General features: G+C 27.3%; 2 protein-coding genes across 2 annotated transcripts; one reads left to right on the plus strand and one right to left on the minus strand.

Moving 5' to 3' along the window:
• The first annotated feature begins 3,172 nt into the window (after positions 1–3,172).
• LOC103570098 (uncharacterized) lies at positions 3,173–6,588 on the plus strand. Its single transcript, XM_053740567.1, has 3 exons — positions 3,173–3,410; positions 3,512–3,818; positions 4,898–6,588. Exons 1-3 carry the CDS (start codon positions 3,221–3,223, stop codon positions 6,480–6,482), a joined length of 2,082 nt encoding a protein of 693 aa, XP_053596542.1. The 5' UTR covers positions 3,173–3,220; the 3' UTR covers positions 6,483–6,588.
• Positions 6,589–9,486: 2,898 nt separating this feature from the next.
• LOC103570097 (dnaJ homolog shv) lies at positions 9,487–12,992 on the minus strand. The gene is made up of 5 exons (XM_008547704.3): positions 12,833–12,992; positions 12,292–12,676; positions 10,983–11,251; positions 10,611–10,897; positions 9,487–9,741 (listed from the first exon to the last, which is right to left on the minus strand). The coding sequence occupies exons 1-5, from the start codon at positions 12,901–12,903 to the stop codon at positions 9,677–9,679; spliced, it is 1,077 nt and encodes a 358-aa protein (XP_008545926.1). The 5' UTR covers positions 12,904–12,992; the 3' UTR covers positions 9,487–9,676.
• Between the last annotated feature and the right edge of the window lie 629 nt (positions 12,993–13,621).

A 13,621-nucleotide genomic window follows, 5' to 3' on the forward strand; every position in this document is an offset into this window, starting at 1 on the left:
GCTACAAAGAATCCGAATTACTGAGACGGCGGCATAATGAAGTTGGATACAGAACTGTTGCGTAGTTGTGGCGTTAGTTGAAAACGACCTGCGCAGTAGAAAATAAGATTGCGCGTGCGCTGTAAACGCGGTGTCGTTCTCATCTAAACTCGGTAAAATAATTAACTGACTGAGTTATCGTGACAGTTTATTATGGATCTAATGGTACTTTTAAATTAGTATTTTTGTAATGAGGAATATTTAATTGTGTGTTCGTGAGTGTGAGTTATTGAATAAATTAAATTCAGTGCTGGCGTCACTGTGTTCGAGGTTCAAACTTTTGCTAGAACTGTGGCGGTCGAATGAATCGCAAAGTCGATTGCTTTGTGTCAACTGACGGTTCGATAGCGGCAGTCAGTATCATAGATACTGGCAGTAGTAGTCCAGATCCTTCTTTTACGTTTGAATTGAAACACAGTATTGCAGTTAAGTCGTGTAAAATTGTGCAGTGATTGTTAAAGTTATTTTTTGTTAATTGAAATTGTGCAAAGTGTCTATGTTGTAGTTAATTGTTGAGTGTTCAGTGCTAATGTAGTGTTGAATATTTAAAAATATTTAATTGTGTGTTCGTGAGTGTGAGTTATTGAATAAATTAAATTCAGTGCCGGCGTCACTGTGTTCGAGCTTTGTATCGAATCACGGTTCCATAGCGGCAGTCAGTATCATAGATAATGGCAGTAGTAGTCCAGATCCTTCTTTATGTTTAAATTGAAAGACAGTATTGCAGTTACGTCGTGGAATTAACCATTAAATTTATTGCTCATAGTTATTGTTTAATTAAAATGTGCAGTGTTTGTAAAATTTAAATTGTGCAAAGTGTCTGTGGTGTCGTTAAGTGTTGAGTGTTCAGATCTAGTGTAAAGTGTTGCTGATGGCTGATGCTGATACCTGTTCAGTTCCTGAGCCCAATCATCTGGCATCGTCTGGTGAGGAAATAGCAGTTAAGTGACGCTTTTTAGCTGCAATACACTTGGAGCAATTTAATTCAAATCTCCAAGTGTATTAGGACACCCTTCTGCATATTATTTCCCCACCAAGGTTTGTTCAAACACTTGCGTGTTTTTTTTTTATATTTTAAATATTCTTCTATCATATTCTGCCGGCATTTTATTTTGACGTACGATTTTTAATTATTATCTAGAAGGGTAAAAATTGGTCTGGACGTAAATTTTGATCCCCCGAATTGACCGTCTTACTGACGATTGGTATTAGAGACTTCCCCTATAGAGTTACCATTATTATATGAAGGATAGTAAAGTTAGCGGGCATATAAAAATTTTTTAAACTTTAAAAATAATAAATTGAAATTTTTATAAAATAAAAATAAAAAAACAATTCAAAATTCAGCACATGCATTTTTTAAAATTTTATTAGTTTAAGTTTTTATTTTTTTATATGTAATTAAAAAATTGTCGTATGTCTGATTCATTTACACTCGTGTCATATGAGTGTTTTGACGGATTTTAATCATGTTCAAGATTGTAAGAATCATTATCTAAGTATCATATATGAGTTTAAACAATTAAATGTGCATTAAACAATTAAATTAAATATGTTTCATTCCTTATTAAATAAACGAGTTATAAAATAAAATTTAAAGTAAGTATACATTAAAAGTTATATTGATTAATGTCCAATTGAATAGTTTAAGCTATACTTATAATTATTATCTAAGATATTATACCTAATCAGATTTAGACACGAATTAATATCAAATATATATAAAGATACAAAATAAATCAGGATTACTTTTAAACTTTATTTTTATTCATCATTATCAATATTTTCCATCAATAAGATATTAATAATAATTAAATTATAATATTTAAAATACTAATTTAAACTTAAAAATAAAATTCTCCTGAAAAAAAATCTACAAATCACCTCACTTCTGCTGGTCAGCCCCGAAACTTCCCACTGTTTTTGAACTCTCTGAGAGGACTTCGGCCAACAATTACATGTGATCTCAGATATTTCTTACTTTACTGCCCTAGGTGTGTAATATACTATTTTACTATAAAATTGAACTATATAGATACATTTATATTAAAAAATTTGATAACTCAAGTATTAAATAATAATAAACGAATAATTTAATTATTAAACCCAAAAATTAAAGTAAAAATCAATTGTAAACAATAATTACCTAGAGCACTAAAACGAATTTCATTAATAAAATAAAATAATACGGTACAATATATACATGTATATGCTCTTGTAAATTTAATTAACTCCTATTGATTGATTGACAACAAAAACCGCAACAACATGAGTCTACATCGTCGTTAAAAATGATGTTAATGCAAATAAAATATCAAAAGAAATTAAATAAATACATATAGATTCATCGGCGCGCGCGCAAGCATATATCGACCACCGTTGAGTTCGTCGACGTAACGTCGTCCAAAAGATTAGGTACTCTAGGATTCAGTTCGAAAATATTTACATGTAAAATAAAACAATTATTTTAAAGTATTTATCACTGACATTGGCCTTGTTTTGATATAAATGTCAGATAGTGTGTATCATCAAAGCTAAATTTCTACGTAAAAGTTTATAGATTTATTTAATAATAATAATACTTTTATCTGTTTCATGTGAAAAAAATGGTGCAAAAGAAAAAAAAATATTATTTAAGGGTAATAAAAAATTTAAAAGGCCTAAAAAGAAGTGATTTCATTTTAAAATAATAACATCGCTCATAAATTTTTTGTTTTGATCATAATACAAAAATTATTGAAAGTATTCAAATTTATTGTCTATAAATAACTGTCATTTTTGATACCATAATTTTTACTAAAAAAATTAACTATTGTGCCATACATTTACATATTTCAATTTGTTGAAAAATATTTTCATTTTTTTTTATTCATAGAATTATTATTTAAGGGACTGCAAATTTTAATTAATATATTTATTAAAATAAAGTTGCAATAAAAGTAAAAATAAAATGTATAATTTTTTTTTGTCACACAAATCGGTGACAAATAATAAAAAATTGTTTTTTGTATTAAATAATATGATGTGCAATAAAATTTCATCAACGAAAAAGTAAAATATTATGAATATTATATAATAATGATATATTCGTAGAAAAATGATAAAAAATATGATAAATAAAATTTCCGTTTTATGTCAGATAGTGTTATTTAATAGATAATATGTGACATTAAATGAAATCATGTCACAGCAACGTTATTATAATATTAAAAATGAAAAAAGCTTTAAATGCAATATTGGCCTAAAAGTAAGAACGTGGTATTTAGGTATTCTAGGATTTCTTATTGCCTCATTAATAATAATTAATAATTTTATTACTAATCAACTTAATAATAATAACATTGATCATTTTTCAAATATTTCAATACAAGGTATTGTATAAAAAGAATTAGCGTTTTTTATATTCAAATAAAAGAGTCAAAAAAAACTGAATATGTAAACAATCAATAGTTACTATTTTTTTTTTTTTCAGATACTTTTGTAGAAAGAGAACAACGAAAACTTAGTGAAGTAACAAATAATGTATCGGGTTTCATTGTTCATAAACAAGGATGCCGAATAGCGGCACTCGATCCACTTAATGAATTCGCAAAACAGTTTATGGAAAATGTGAATTTACTCGAGTGCGAATTCGGAAAACAATTACCACTTGTGGAATCTAATGATACGGCTCTATTTATAAATTTAAATGCTCATCAACAGTATTATAATAAAACAGATATTATCGACTGTTGTTGGAGAGTTTTCGAACGAAAAAAAAATCAGGATAATTTTGTTAAGTAAGTATCACTTCATGGAAAACGATTAATTAGTTTAATATACTGACGTGACGCTTCAAATAAAAATTTTAAAAGATTTTCAATCATTATTATTAAGACAGTAACTTAAAATTGTGTTCGTCTTATTGAGTAAGAAGGACGCAATTTTTTATTTTACAATCTTGGCCCGTTTTACCTCAGTCATTTTCTTCGAGCTCTCAATAAAACAATTCGTACAACAAATACTTAAAGAAAAGGATTTTTTTCTTAGGAAAAATGTTTAAATAGTCGCACTGCCCGGACCGATCAATTTACTCCATCGTTTCAAAAACAGTGTCTTATTTTGCCCCTAGACCCTCATCTATGGTAGAAGTTCGGTATAAAAATGCACAATTCTATTCAAGTATTATGATACAATCAAGATATAAATTCAGAAATCAAAGACAGTTTTTAATTTGACAGAATCTGATTAAATATTTTTTCATGATACCAGCATTGGAACTTAAAATTTCAGTGTCTCTACAGCCAGTCGAAACAAGCTAATTTCAAGCCGATGCTACAAACAACTGCTAACAAATTCGTAATTCAAAAATACCTTCATACAGCGGACAGGCACATGCGTGTTTATTCATTTGCGAAGAAACACAATTGTTTCTGCCCGGTGTTAGTTACATTTAATGTTCATCTGCAGCCTTATTATTCTAATTTGTTTGCTTGTCACGTACGTTTACTCATTTCATTTTCTAAGTGACAGTTTTAATTAACCAAATAAAATTAATAAAAAATAAGTGAAAATAATATTTTTGTCTTACTTACTATTTAATAAGTGCCTGTAAATCACAGATTTCTTATTTTCTAAGTTCTCCGCATCATCGGCTTGAAATTAACTTGTTTCTTACTGGCTGCTGACACTGAATCTTCAAGTTTCGGTGCAGATAATCATAAAAAATATGGTGTGTAACTCAGGATGAAACACGATTTCAGACTGCGGGTGATGTCAGCCCTCGTTTACTTGGGCAGCCAACTTCACCATGGTCTGAAATCGTCTTGTTTCATCCCTTGTCGCACAATATACTATAATTTAAATAATTTAATTTTAGATACGATCCAGTATGTCATAAATTCAATAGCTCTGAAAATATAACGTCAGAATTTGTAAAAGTCGAATGTTTTAAAAATAACAAACAAATATATCGTGATTATCATTTTTTTGTCCCACGAAAGCCATTAGTAGAAGAAAGATGTCATATTGCCGAAAAGAAGCAAAAAGAAAAAGAAAAAGAAAACGATACATCTACAGATGATGATAATAATGACAATCATCTGAGTATTCTTATTCTCGGATTAGATTCCGTTTCACGAATGAATTTTCATCGTATGATGCCAAAAACTGTTGAAACACTTAAGTCAATGGGTGCTATTGAAATGATGGGTTACAACAAAGTTGGTGATAATACATATCCAAATCTCGTTCCAGTTTTAAGTGGATTATCAGAAGGAGAATTCAGATTAAACTGTTGGAATAATAGCAAATTACCATTTGATAAATGCCCATTAATGTGGAAAAATTTTAGTGAGGCAGGTTACCGTACAATATTTGCTGAAGATGCATGTGCAATGACAACATTCAATTATCTTAAACCAGGGTTTCGTAATCAACCCACAGATTATTATTTTCGACCTTATTGTGTGGCAGCTGAAAACGATATAGGGAATACGCACAAATTAAATGCCGACTTGTGTGTCGGTACACGTAAAACATTTGATAATCTATTAAACTACACTAAAAAAATAGTCAAAGAATTTAATGACGATCGTTACTTTGCGTTTTTTTGGGAAGCTAGTTTAACTCATGATTTTTTAAATTATCCTCAATTAGGTGATAATTCTTACAGCGAATCTATAAGTTATTTAAGTAACAAAGGTTATTTAAATAATACGGTACTAATTGTAATGAGTGATCATGGTATGCGATGGGGTGAATTTAGACAGACTTATCAAGGAAGAATAGAAGGTAGTCTTCCTTTAATGTTTATTACTTTACCTGAATGGTGGAAAATAAAATTTCCACTGGCGTTTAAAAATTTACAATCCAATACTGCCAGTTTGACAACTCCGTATGATTTTCATGAAACACTTGTGGATTTTTTATATCCTGAAAACATAAACGATGATATTATTCGTAATCGCAATAAATATATTAATAATAATAAACTATTACCACGTGGCATTAGTTGGTTTTTAACAATACCTGAGGAACGTAATTGCTCAACAGCTGGAATACCTGGTCATTGGTGTATGTGTCATAAAAGTAATAACATTTCGCATGATGATTCAGCGATAAAGAATGCAACCGATTTTATGATCAATGAATTAAATATAATGATTAAAAAATATCCACAGTGTTTATTTTTGAGATTAAACAAAGTTATTGATGCTAAAGTTTGGAGCGGACATGATGGTGAAGATAAAGATAAAGATGAAGAAAAACCAATACCATGGATTGATTATACAATTACTGTCGAAACTTCACCCGGTAATGCAATATTCGAAGCATCGATAAGACATGATAATAATACGGGTAATAGTACTTTAGTTGGTTCTATTGGTAGATTAAATTCATACGGTAAACAAAGTGCTTGTGTTGATGATTTTACCATGCGATTATACTGTTACTGCAGTTAAAAAATTTAATTGAGTTTATACATTCATCTTAATTAAATGCTTGCAAGATAAATATATTTTATAGTATCGCTGTTATTATACTCAATAAATTGTTTATTAAAGTTAACATTCAATCAGCTATTTATTGTTTTAATTTAAGTTAATTATTAAATGTAGCTTTTTTTATTACTTTTATTATCTTACTTTATAATTACGATCTAATTATATGTCTTTTGTTTTATATAATAATTGTATACAGCGAAAAATTCTATATTGTGTTATTTGATAAATTTTATTGTAAAATTACCACAAAATTTATGTTAAAATACTCTACTGCACACTGATAGAAGGATTTCTTTCGATTTAATAAGATTTGTTAATATTTAACAAAGGGTTTATTAATAAATAGGCTCAAATAAATATTTATTAATGTATAATAAATGATTTATTAATATTTGATAACTCATTTATTTGACGCAATTTAACGTATTTGAAGATATAACCTAATTCTCTTATAATATAAATAATAACAATATTTTAAAAAATTTATTTCAAGTGGGAAGATGAAGAATATATTACAATAAAAAAATTATTTTTATTAAATAATTAACAAACAATTATTTAAAATAATTTTTATATTTTATATAAAATATGGCCGTGTGGCAACGCTTACTACTATCCAGTTAGTCTTATGCTAATATATACAACTACATATGATTGTATACGGCCATCTTTCGATAATATTCGCCAAAGAATTATTTGTTAACTATTAATAAATATTTATTTGTCTCAAAGAAGCTTCTCACAAGAGTTTTAATAAATCTAGCTTATTACTCTCAAATAAATCCTTCTATCAGTGTGTTGAGAAATAATTATTGGAAAATTATAAGTGAAAAATGACACTTAATATATAAGTTTGACAAAGTTCGCGTGGATTCGTTGAAGTAACAGAAGAAAAATGTTGAACTTACATCAGTCGGGTCTTGAATAGTATATTACAGACCTAGGACAGTAAAGTAAGAAATATCTCAGATCACATGTAATTGCTAGCTGTAATGAAGTCGAGGTCAACAAACATGCAATCTATTTTTCTCCTCGACGGAGGCGGAAAGCGGCAACTGTTTCATACAACAGGACGAAAAAATTATTTTTTTCATGTATTAATTTACTTTTTGTAAATAAATTATTTTTTAATGAATACAAAAATTTAGCATTTTAATTTAAGTGTGAAAATTAAACGGAAACAAATCTATAAATTAACATTTTACTTTTGTTTCCGATACCATTTAAACTACTACTTGGCGCGAGACACTACCATGTCCTAATGTATAAAAATCTATAGTTCGGTTCCAGAGAATTTAAGCATTCATATGTGTTAAAACATATAATTTTTGACACACGATTTTATTTGTAATACACTCAAACTATGTAATAACGAATATTTTAAGCGCTAGTTACAATTTATTGAATTTTGAATCGGTGCTATTTTCAAAATAAATTTAATTATTTTAATGCAAAACTTTATAGTCATTATTAATTTAAATATTCAGTCTGTTACAAGTATAACAATTTGTCCAAATCGCATGTTAATACGTCGTTACTAATTGTTAAGTATTTTGTGTTAACATTTTTACCTTCCGAAAAATGTTAAATTGTAAAATAAGTAAAATCACCGTAATTTTCTCTACTATAAATGTAACTTTTCAATAAAGATTATTTACAAGCTAAAATATTTTTCAGTAACCTATAGAAGTACTTTTTGTTTTTTTATAATCAGAGGTGTGCAAATAGTGTTCGAATCATGAATCACATTACCCAAGTAGCACGCAAAAAAATAAATAATAAATTTTTTTCGGATTTCCTTTAATTTTTATTGTTTGAACAATAAACCCGCATCAGAGAAGGTAATTCATAAAAAATATAATATTGAAAGCGAAAAAGTATAAGAGTGATTCTCTAAAATATATTGATATGAAAAAAAAAATAGTCAATCTCGGTCTTTAAATTTTATTGTTTTAAATGATAAAATACGTCATCTTGCCTTTCCCAAATCTTAAATAAGTAATAACGAATAATCTGGAGTCACTACACGACTGCCTGAGTATTACTAAAAAATTTATTGAATATAATTTGGATTTAACTGTTTTTTGAAATCTATACTCTAGAATCTTTTATAACTGATTGATTTCAACGGATGTATAATCATGGAATTCTTCAAAAAAATCTACACATGCTCAAATTTTTTGTTGTTAGTCACCTACTATATTTTTTTTTCCACTAATATCAAATTAAATCTGTTTCTTTTTTATAATCATAGAAGACATATCATAATATACATTTTTTTTGTTTTCTTTCAATTATATATATATAATAATTTTATATATTCAGTCATATATAATGACAGAATACTTAAAATATTAATTTGTATCGAGAAAATCTATACGATTGTCTTTTTTCCCGCATAATTTGAATGTTATTCGAATGATGTAGATAAGTTGATTTATCTAGAAATTCAGGAACAAAGAATAGTTTAAACTATGAAAAGGCACGAATCTAAGTCAAGACCTTCCTAATGATACCAAATTTAGTAACATTAACATATTTTATTATATAGATATGACGGGAACAAAATTTTCCTTATTCTCTTAATAATATAGATTACTATATCTACTATTATTAAATTGTTTATCGAAATTAAAGATTAACAGAATATTTATTTTAAATTTGTGAATTTTATTATTATATTTACAGTTTTAAAGTTTATTTGTCAATGTCCATAGACTGGTAATTACAGTTTAGCATTAATTATAACATTAATCGAAAATTTTATATATAAAAAATGAAACAATCATTCATGACTGAATAAATGGAATTGAATATTGTTCATAGTAGATATGATAAATAAATTAAGTTACAATACATATGTATTTATATATATTTTACTTTAAAAATATTATTATCTAATCAGTTAATTGTGTTTACTATTTTCAGCATTTTTAAGTAAAAGAGACAATGGAGTACGAACTTGATCAAATAGTATGGATTTATTCACATTATTCATTTTTTTTTGTATTGCAGTAAATTAAAACCACGCATTATTGAAGACTTAATTGTTTTATGTTTCATTACTTTCTTCTTAGTACATTTTATCTTGATTTGGTTTTTTTTTGTGTACTGGAAATTCATTAAATCACTTAAATTCTGGTATTTAAAATTCATGATCCACTTATACCATTATATATTCTATTTACAGAACTTTGTTGCAGAAGTTGTTTGATGGCTGAGAACAAAAATTTTAATATGTAATTTAAAAGAATATAAAATATATATAATAGGGTGATCGTTAAAAATTAAACTTTTTCAGACGCCCCATAAAAAGCTTCTTTTTAGTAAAAAAATACATGGGGAATTTGGTTTTTTCTTTTTAAATAAAATAACGTGCTTCAGGACGATCAAAGTTCATTTTTGATATAGTCGCGGTTTTTTTTAAATATCTCATGAAATATGCAGATTAAAGGAAAAAATCGTACGAGCAATTTTGTAGGAAATTAAATTCTTGACAAAAAAGGTCATATTTATTTTTTTCATAAAATGTGTATTTATGAAGATATTTTAAAAAAACTTTTTTTAGATCTTATGGATTGAGCGTTTTAAGGAATACAAATGTTGAAAATAAAATTTTTCTAAGTATATAGAAACTATAACGAGCATTGATGATTGATATGTTATGAGTTACGAAGTTGTCTATATTTAAGAGAAAACGTTATTTTTAACATTCGTAATTTTTTAAATGCTCGATGGATAAAATCTAAAATAGTTTTTTCGAAATATCTTCTTAAATACACATTTTATAAAAAAAAATGAACATGACCTTTTTTGTCAAAAATTTAATTTCCTACAAAATTGCTACTATGATTTTTTCCTTTAATCTGTATATTTCATGAGATATTTAAAAAAAAACGCGATTGTATCGAAAAATAAACTTTAATCGTCCGAAGCACGTGTTATTTTTACTTAAAAAAAAAAAAAACCAAATTACCTAGGTATTTTTTCACTAAAAAGAAGCTTTTTATGGAGCATCTGAAAAAATTGAATTTTCAACGACTACCCTAATATGTAAATATATTAATTAATTAATTAACTAAATACCTTCTTTTTCTTCTGCAGTAAAGTCTTTTTCTGGGAATGCAACGTCAACAGTAATATATAATGTGCCATAAAGATTATTATTATCATAATTAGGCATTCCTTCGCCTTTTTTACGAATTTTCGAACCAGGTTTTGTTACTTTTTCACGTGTTATCGTAACTTTATGTCCATCTAAATGTTTTATGTCTAATGTAAATCCTATTAATGCATCTTGCATTGATATAGTAATATTAGTATAGAGATCATCGCCGATTCGTTCGAATATTTTGTGAGGCTGCGTCCTTATTCTGTGTAAAAATTAAAATTTTTTTTTGTTTAAGAATTTACAATTTGAATTATTAAAAACATATTAATTAATATTTTTATAATTACTTTAAAATTAAATCTCCAGCATCACCGTCAGTATGTGGTTCGCCTTCGGCAAAAAATTTGATTTCTTGTCCATCAACCATACCAGGCTCAACTTCAACCTCTAGTGTTCTTTCTTCATTAACTAACTTAACATTTGGACACTCAGAACATACTGTTTGTTGTGTCATTTGGAATCTACCACTTCCTAAATTACGTGTTACTAATTCTTGTCTACAATTACATTTTCTCGTTCCTTTGGCTGGTTTTATAACTAGTTTATTTCTTGTAATCTGTAATTAAAAATTAATAACTCTTTTATATGTTATAAAAAAAGTATACGTAAACATAAATTACGAGCAACTTGCAGTCCCTACGCAACTGTCTGAGTATCAGAACCAAATTTATGATATATGATTTAAATTTAATTGTTAATTAAACCCTTCTTAATAAAGTCTCAGATATTTTGTGTATTTTTATTATGATTCAAGCTTTAGGGGGGAAGCTGGTCAGAAATACAAAAAAAAGACGATATTTTTGTGATTTTCTTTTCTCAGAGTATCTTCAATATTAAAATTCTTAAAATTAGTGACATTATTAAGCATCATTTTATAAATATTTTGATAAATTTTTATAAAAAAATATTGAAAAACAAGCCAGTGGTAGTGGGGAGAGCCGAGTCACTTAATTTTGGTTTTTTGATTTCAGATGAAGTAGTCATGAGTTATCCTGCCTACGGCATGTAACATTTTTTTGAGGTGACTTGTCTCTCCCCACTACCACTGGCTTATTTTTCAATATTTTTTTATGAAAATTTATCAAAATATTCTTAGAATGATGCTTAATAATGTCACAAATTTTTAAAATTTTAATAAAGATGGTACTCTGAAAAAAATCACGAAAATATCTTCTTTCGTTTGTATCTCAGACCCCTTTTCCCCCTTAAATATATCCATAAATTACTGGAATACGGAAAAAAAATTGTACCTCGTAAAGTAAGTAACATTATAAATTGCAAAGATTAGTCTGTTAAGTTCATGGTTTATCAATTATTAATATTTTTATGGAAATTAATTTTTGAGTATATTGCTTACTATACACTAACACTCCCGCACAAAAAAATATATGAATAATATATATGTCCCATGTAGCCAAAGCATATATGTCATATATATTTTTTCGTGTGGGCTAACAAGTCGGGTAAACCAGTATGGAAAGGGTTCTGCGGGCAGAGCTATAAGGTTGTAATTAAAGTTAGAAATGACATAAAAAAGGCTCCAACAGAAGAAAATAGAGTCTACTGTATACATGATAAATGAAAAAAAAAAATTACCTCCACAAAGTTACCACTGTATAATTCCTCAAGCGTAACACTGAGATCCATAATAATATTATTACCCCGTGGCGCATCACGTTCTTGTTGTGATTCACCGCCAAAGTGAAAACCAAAATCACCAAAAAAACTTGCAAATGGATCATTATTGTTCGTCATACCATCTTTTTTTGCACACTCTTCACCACATTTATCATACAATTCTCTTCTTTCAGGATCTGAAAGCACTTCATAAGCAGCACCCAGGTCCTGAAATTTTTGTGATGCTTCAGGATCATCTTTATTTTTATCAGGGTGTAATTGTTTAGCTAACGTCCTGTATGCTTTTTTAACAGCATTTGTATTAGCGCTTCTTGATATACCGAGAATAGAATAAAAATCTCTCCTATGAAAAAAAAAATATTAATGATTACTTTAAATTAAAATAATTATTGAAGGTTACAAGCGTACAATTTAAAATTAAATAAATTTTTTCACAATATAAAATTCAAATTAAATTGTAATTGTGTGATAGTAAATTATTTAATTAAATAAAACTTACCCGGCTGATATTAATGTTGTATAAAATATTAAATTTATAAATAATAATTTAAAAATATTAAACGCTGCCATTCTTAGGACGTTTTAATAATTTTCACACTGACAACCAGCTGACCGCTCAATCGTGGTTGACGTTCATTGGCCCAGCGCATTACACTACACGATATAAATTTTCTACACATATACACCACGATGTAGTATATTGATATAGATGTCATCACAAATTGTATACTTTATTTTCAATATTTTTGTAATGTTGATAATATAAATTCCTTATTTTATTTGAAAGGTAAATAGAATTACGTGGCATGAAAGTCGAATTCTAAATTTTTACCAACTGAGTTTTAAAGCATTCCCACAATATTATATATGAAAATTAAAGTTGACCGAAATTTTGACGGCCGGCAATTGCTCCACTTATATAATTATTAGTAGATTAATAATGAATTTAAAAAAAAAATAAACAAAGCCTTCATGAATTCTAATGACCATTGATGACGTCATCTGTCAGTGACTAGAATGCAAAAAATTTTTTAAAGTTAATTATTAAAAATATTGTAGAAATTAGTTAGTTTTGTCACTTAGTTAATAGAGTAAATCGAGAGCAATTTTTTAAGCAAAAAAAAAAATGTAAAATTTAAATATTTTTTAAACAATAGCAAAATTACGTTTTTTTTAAAATTAATTATGTATTAACTAATAATTATACAAGTGGAGCAATTGCCGATTTTGAAAGAGCATATAAGAAGCAATTAATTGACATATCATTTTATTTAAAAAAAAAATTTAC

The sequence above is a fragment of the Microplitis demolitor genome, chromosome 7, assembly GCF_026212275.2.
Source record: "Microplitis demolitor isolate Queensland-Clemson2020A chromosome 7, iyMicDemo2.1a, whole genome shotgun sequence".
Classification (NCBI taxonomy): domain Eukaryota; kingdom Metazoa; phylum Arthropoda; class Insecta; order Hymenoptera; family Braconidae; genus Microplitis; species Microplitis demolitor.

What these genes read in the sequence shown, in the direction of transcription:
- LOC103570098 (XM_053740567.1), top strand. Translation starts at nt 3,221, where the DNA reads ATGTCACAGCAACGTTATTATAATATTAAAAATGAAAAAAGCTTTAAA. An exon ending in TTCAAATATTTCAATACAAG is followed by an intron (nt 3,411 to 3,511) that starts GTATTGTATAAA and finishes TTTTTTTTTCAG; the next exon opens with ATACTTTTGTAGAAAGAGAA. An exon ending in AATCAGGATAATTTTGTTAA is followed by an intron (nt 3,819 to 4,897) that starts GTAAGTATCACT and finishes ATTTAATTTTAG; the next exon opens with ATACGATCCAGTATGTCATA.
- LOC103570097 (XM_008547704.3), bottom strand. Translation starts at nt 12,903, where the DNA reads ATGGCAGCGTTTAATATTTTTAAATTATTATTTATAAATTTAATATTT. An exon ending in ACAACATTAATATCAGCCGG is followed by an intron (nt 12,677 to 12,832) that starts GTAAGTTTTATT and finishes TTTTTTTCATAG; the next exon opens with GAGAGATTTTTATTCTATTC. An exon ending in ACAGTGGTAACTTTGTGGAG is followed by an intron (nt 11,252 to 12,291) that starts GTAATTTTTTTT and finishes TTTTAATTACAG; the next exon opens with ATTACAAGAAATAAACTAGT.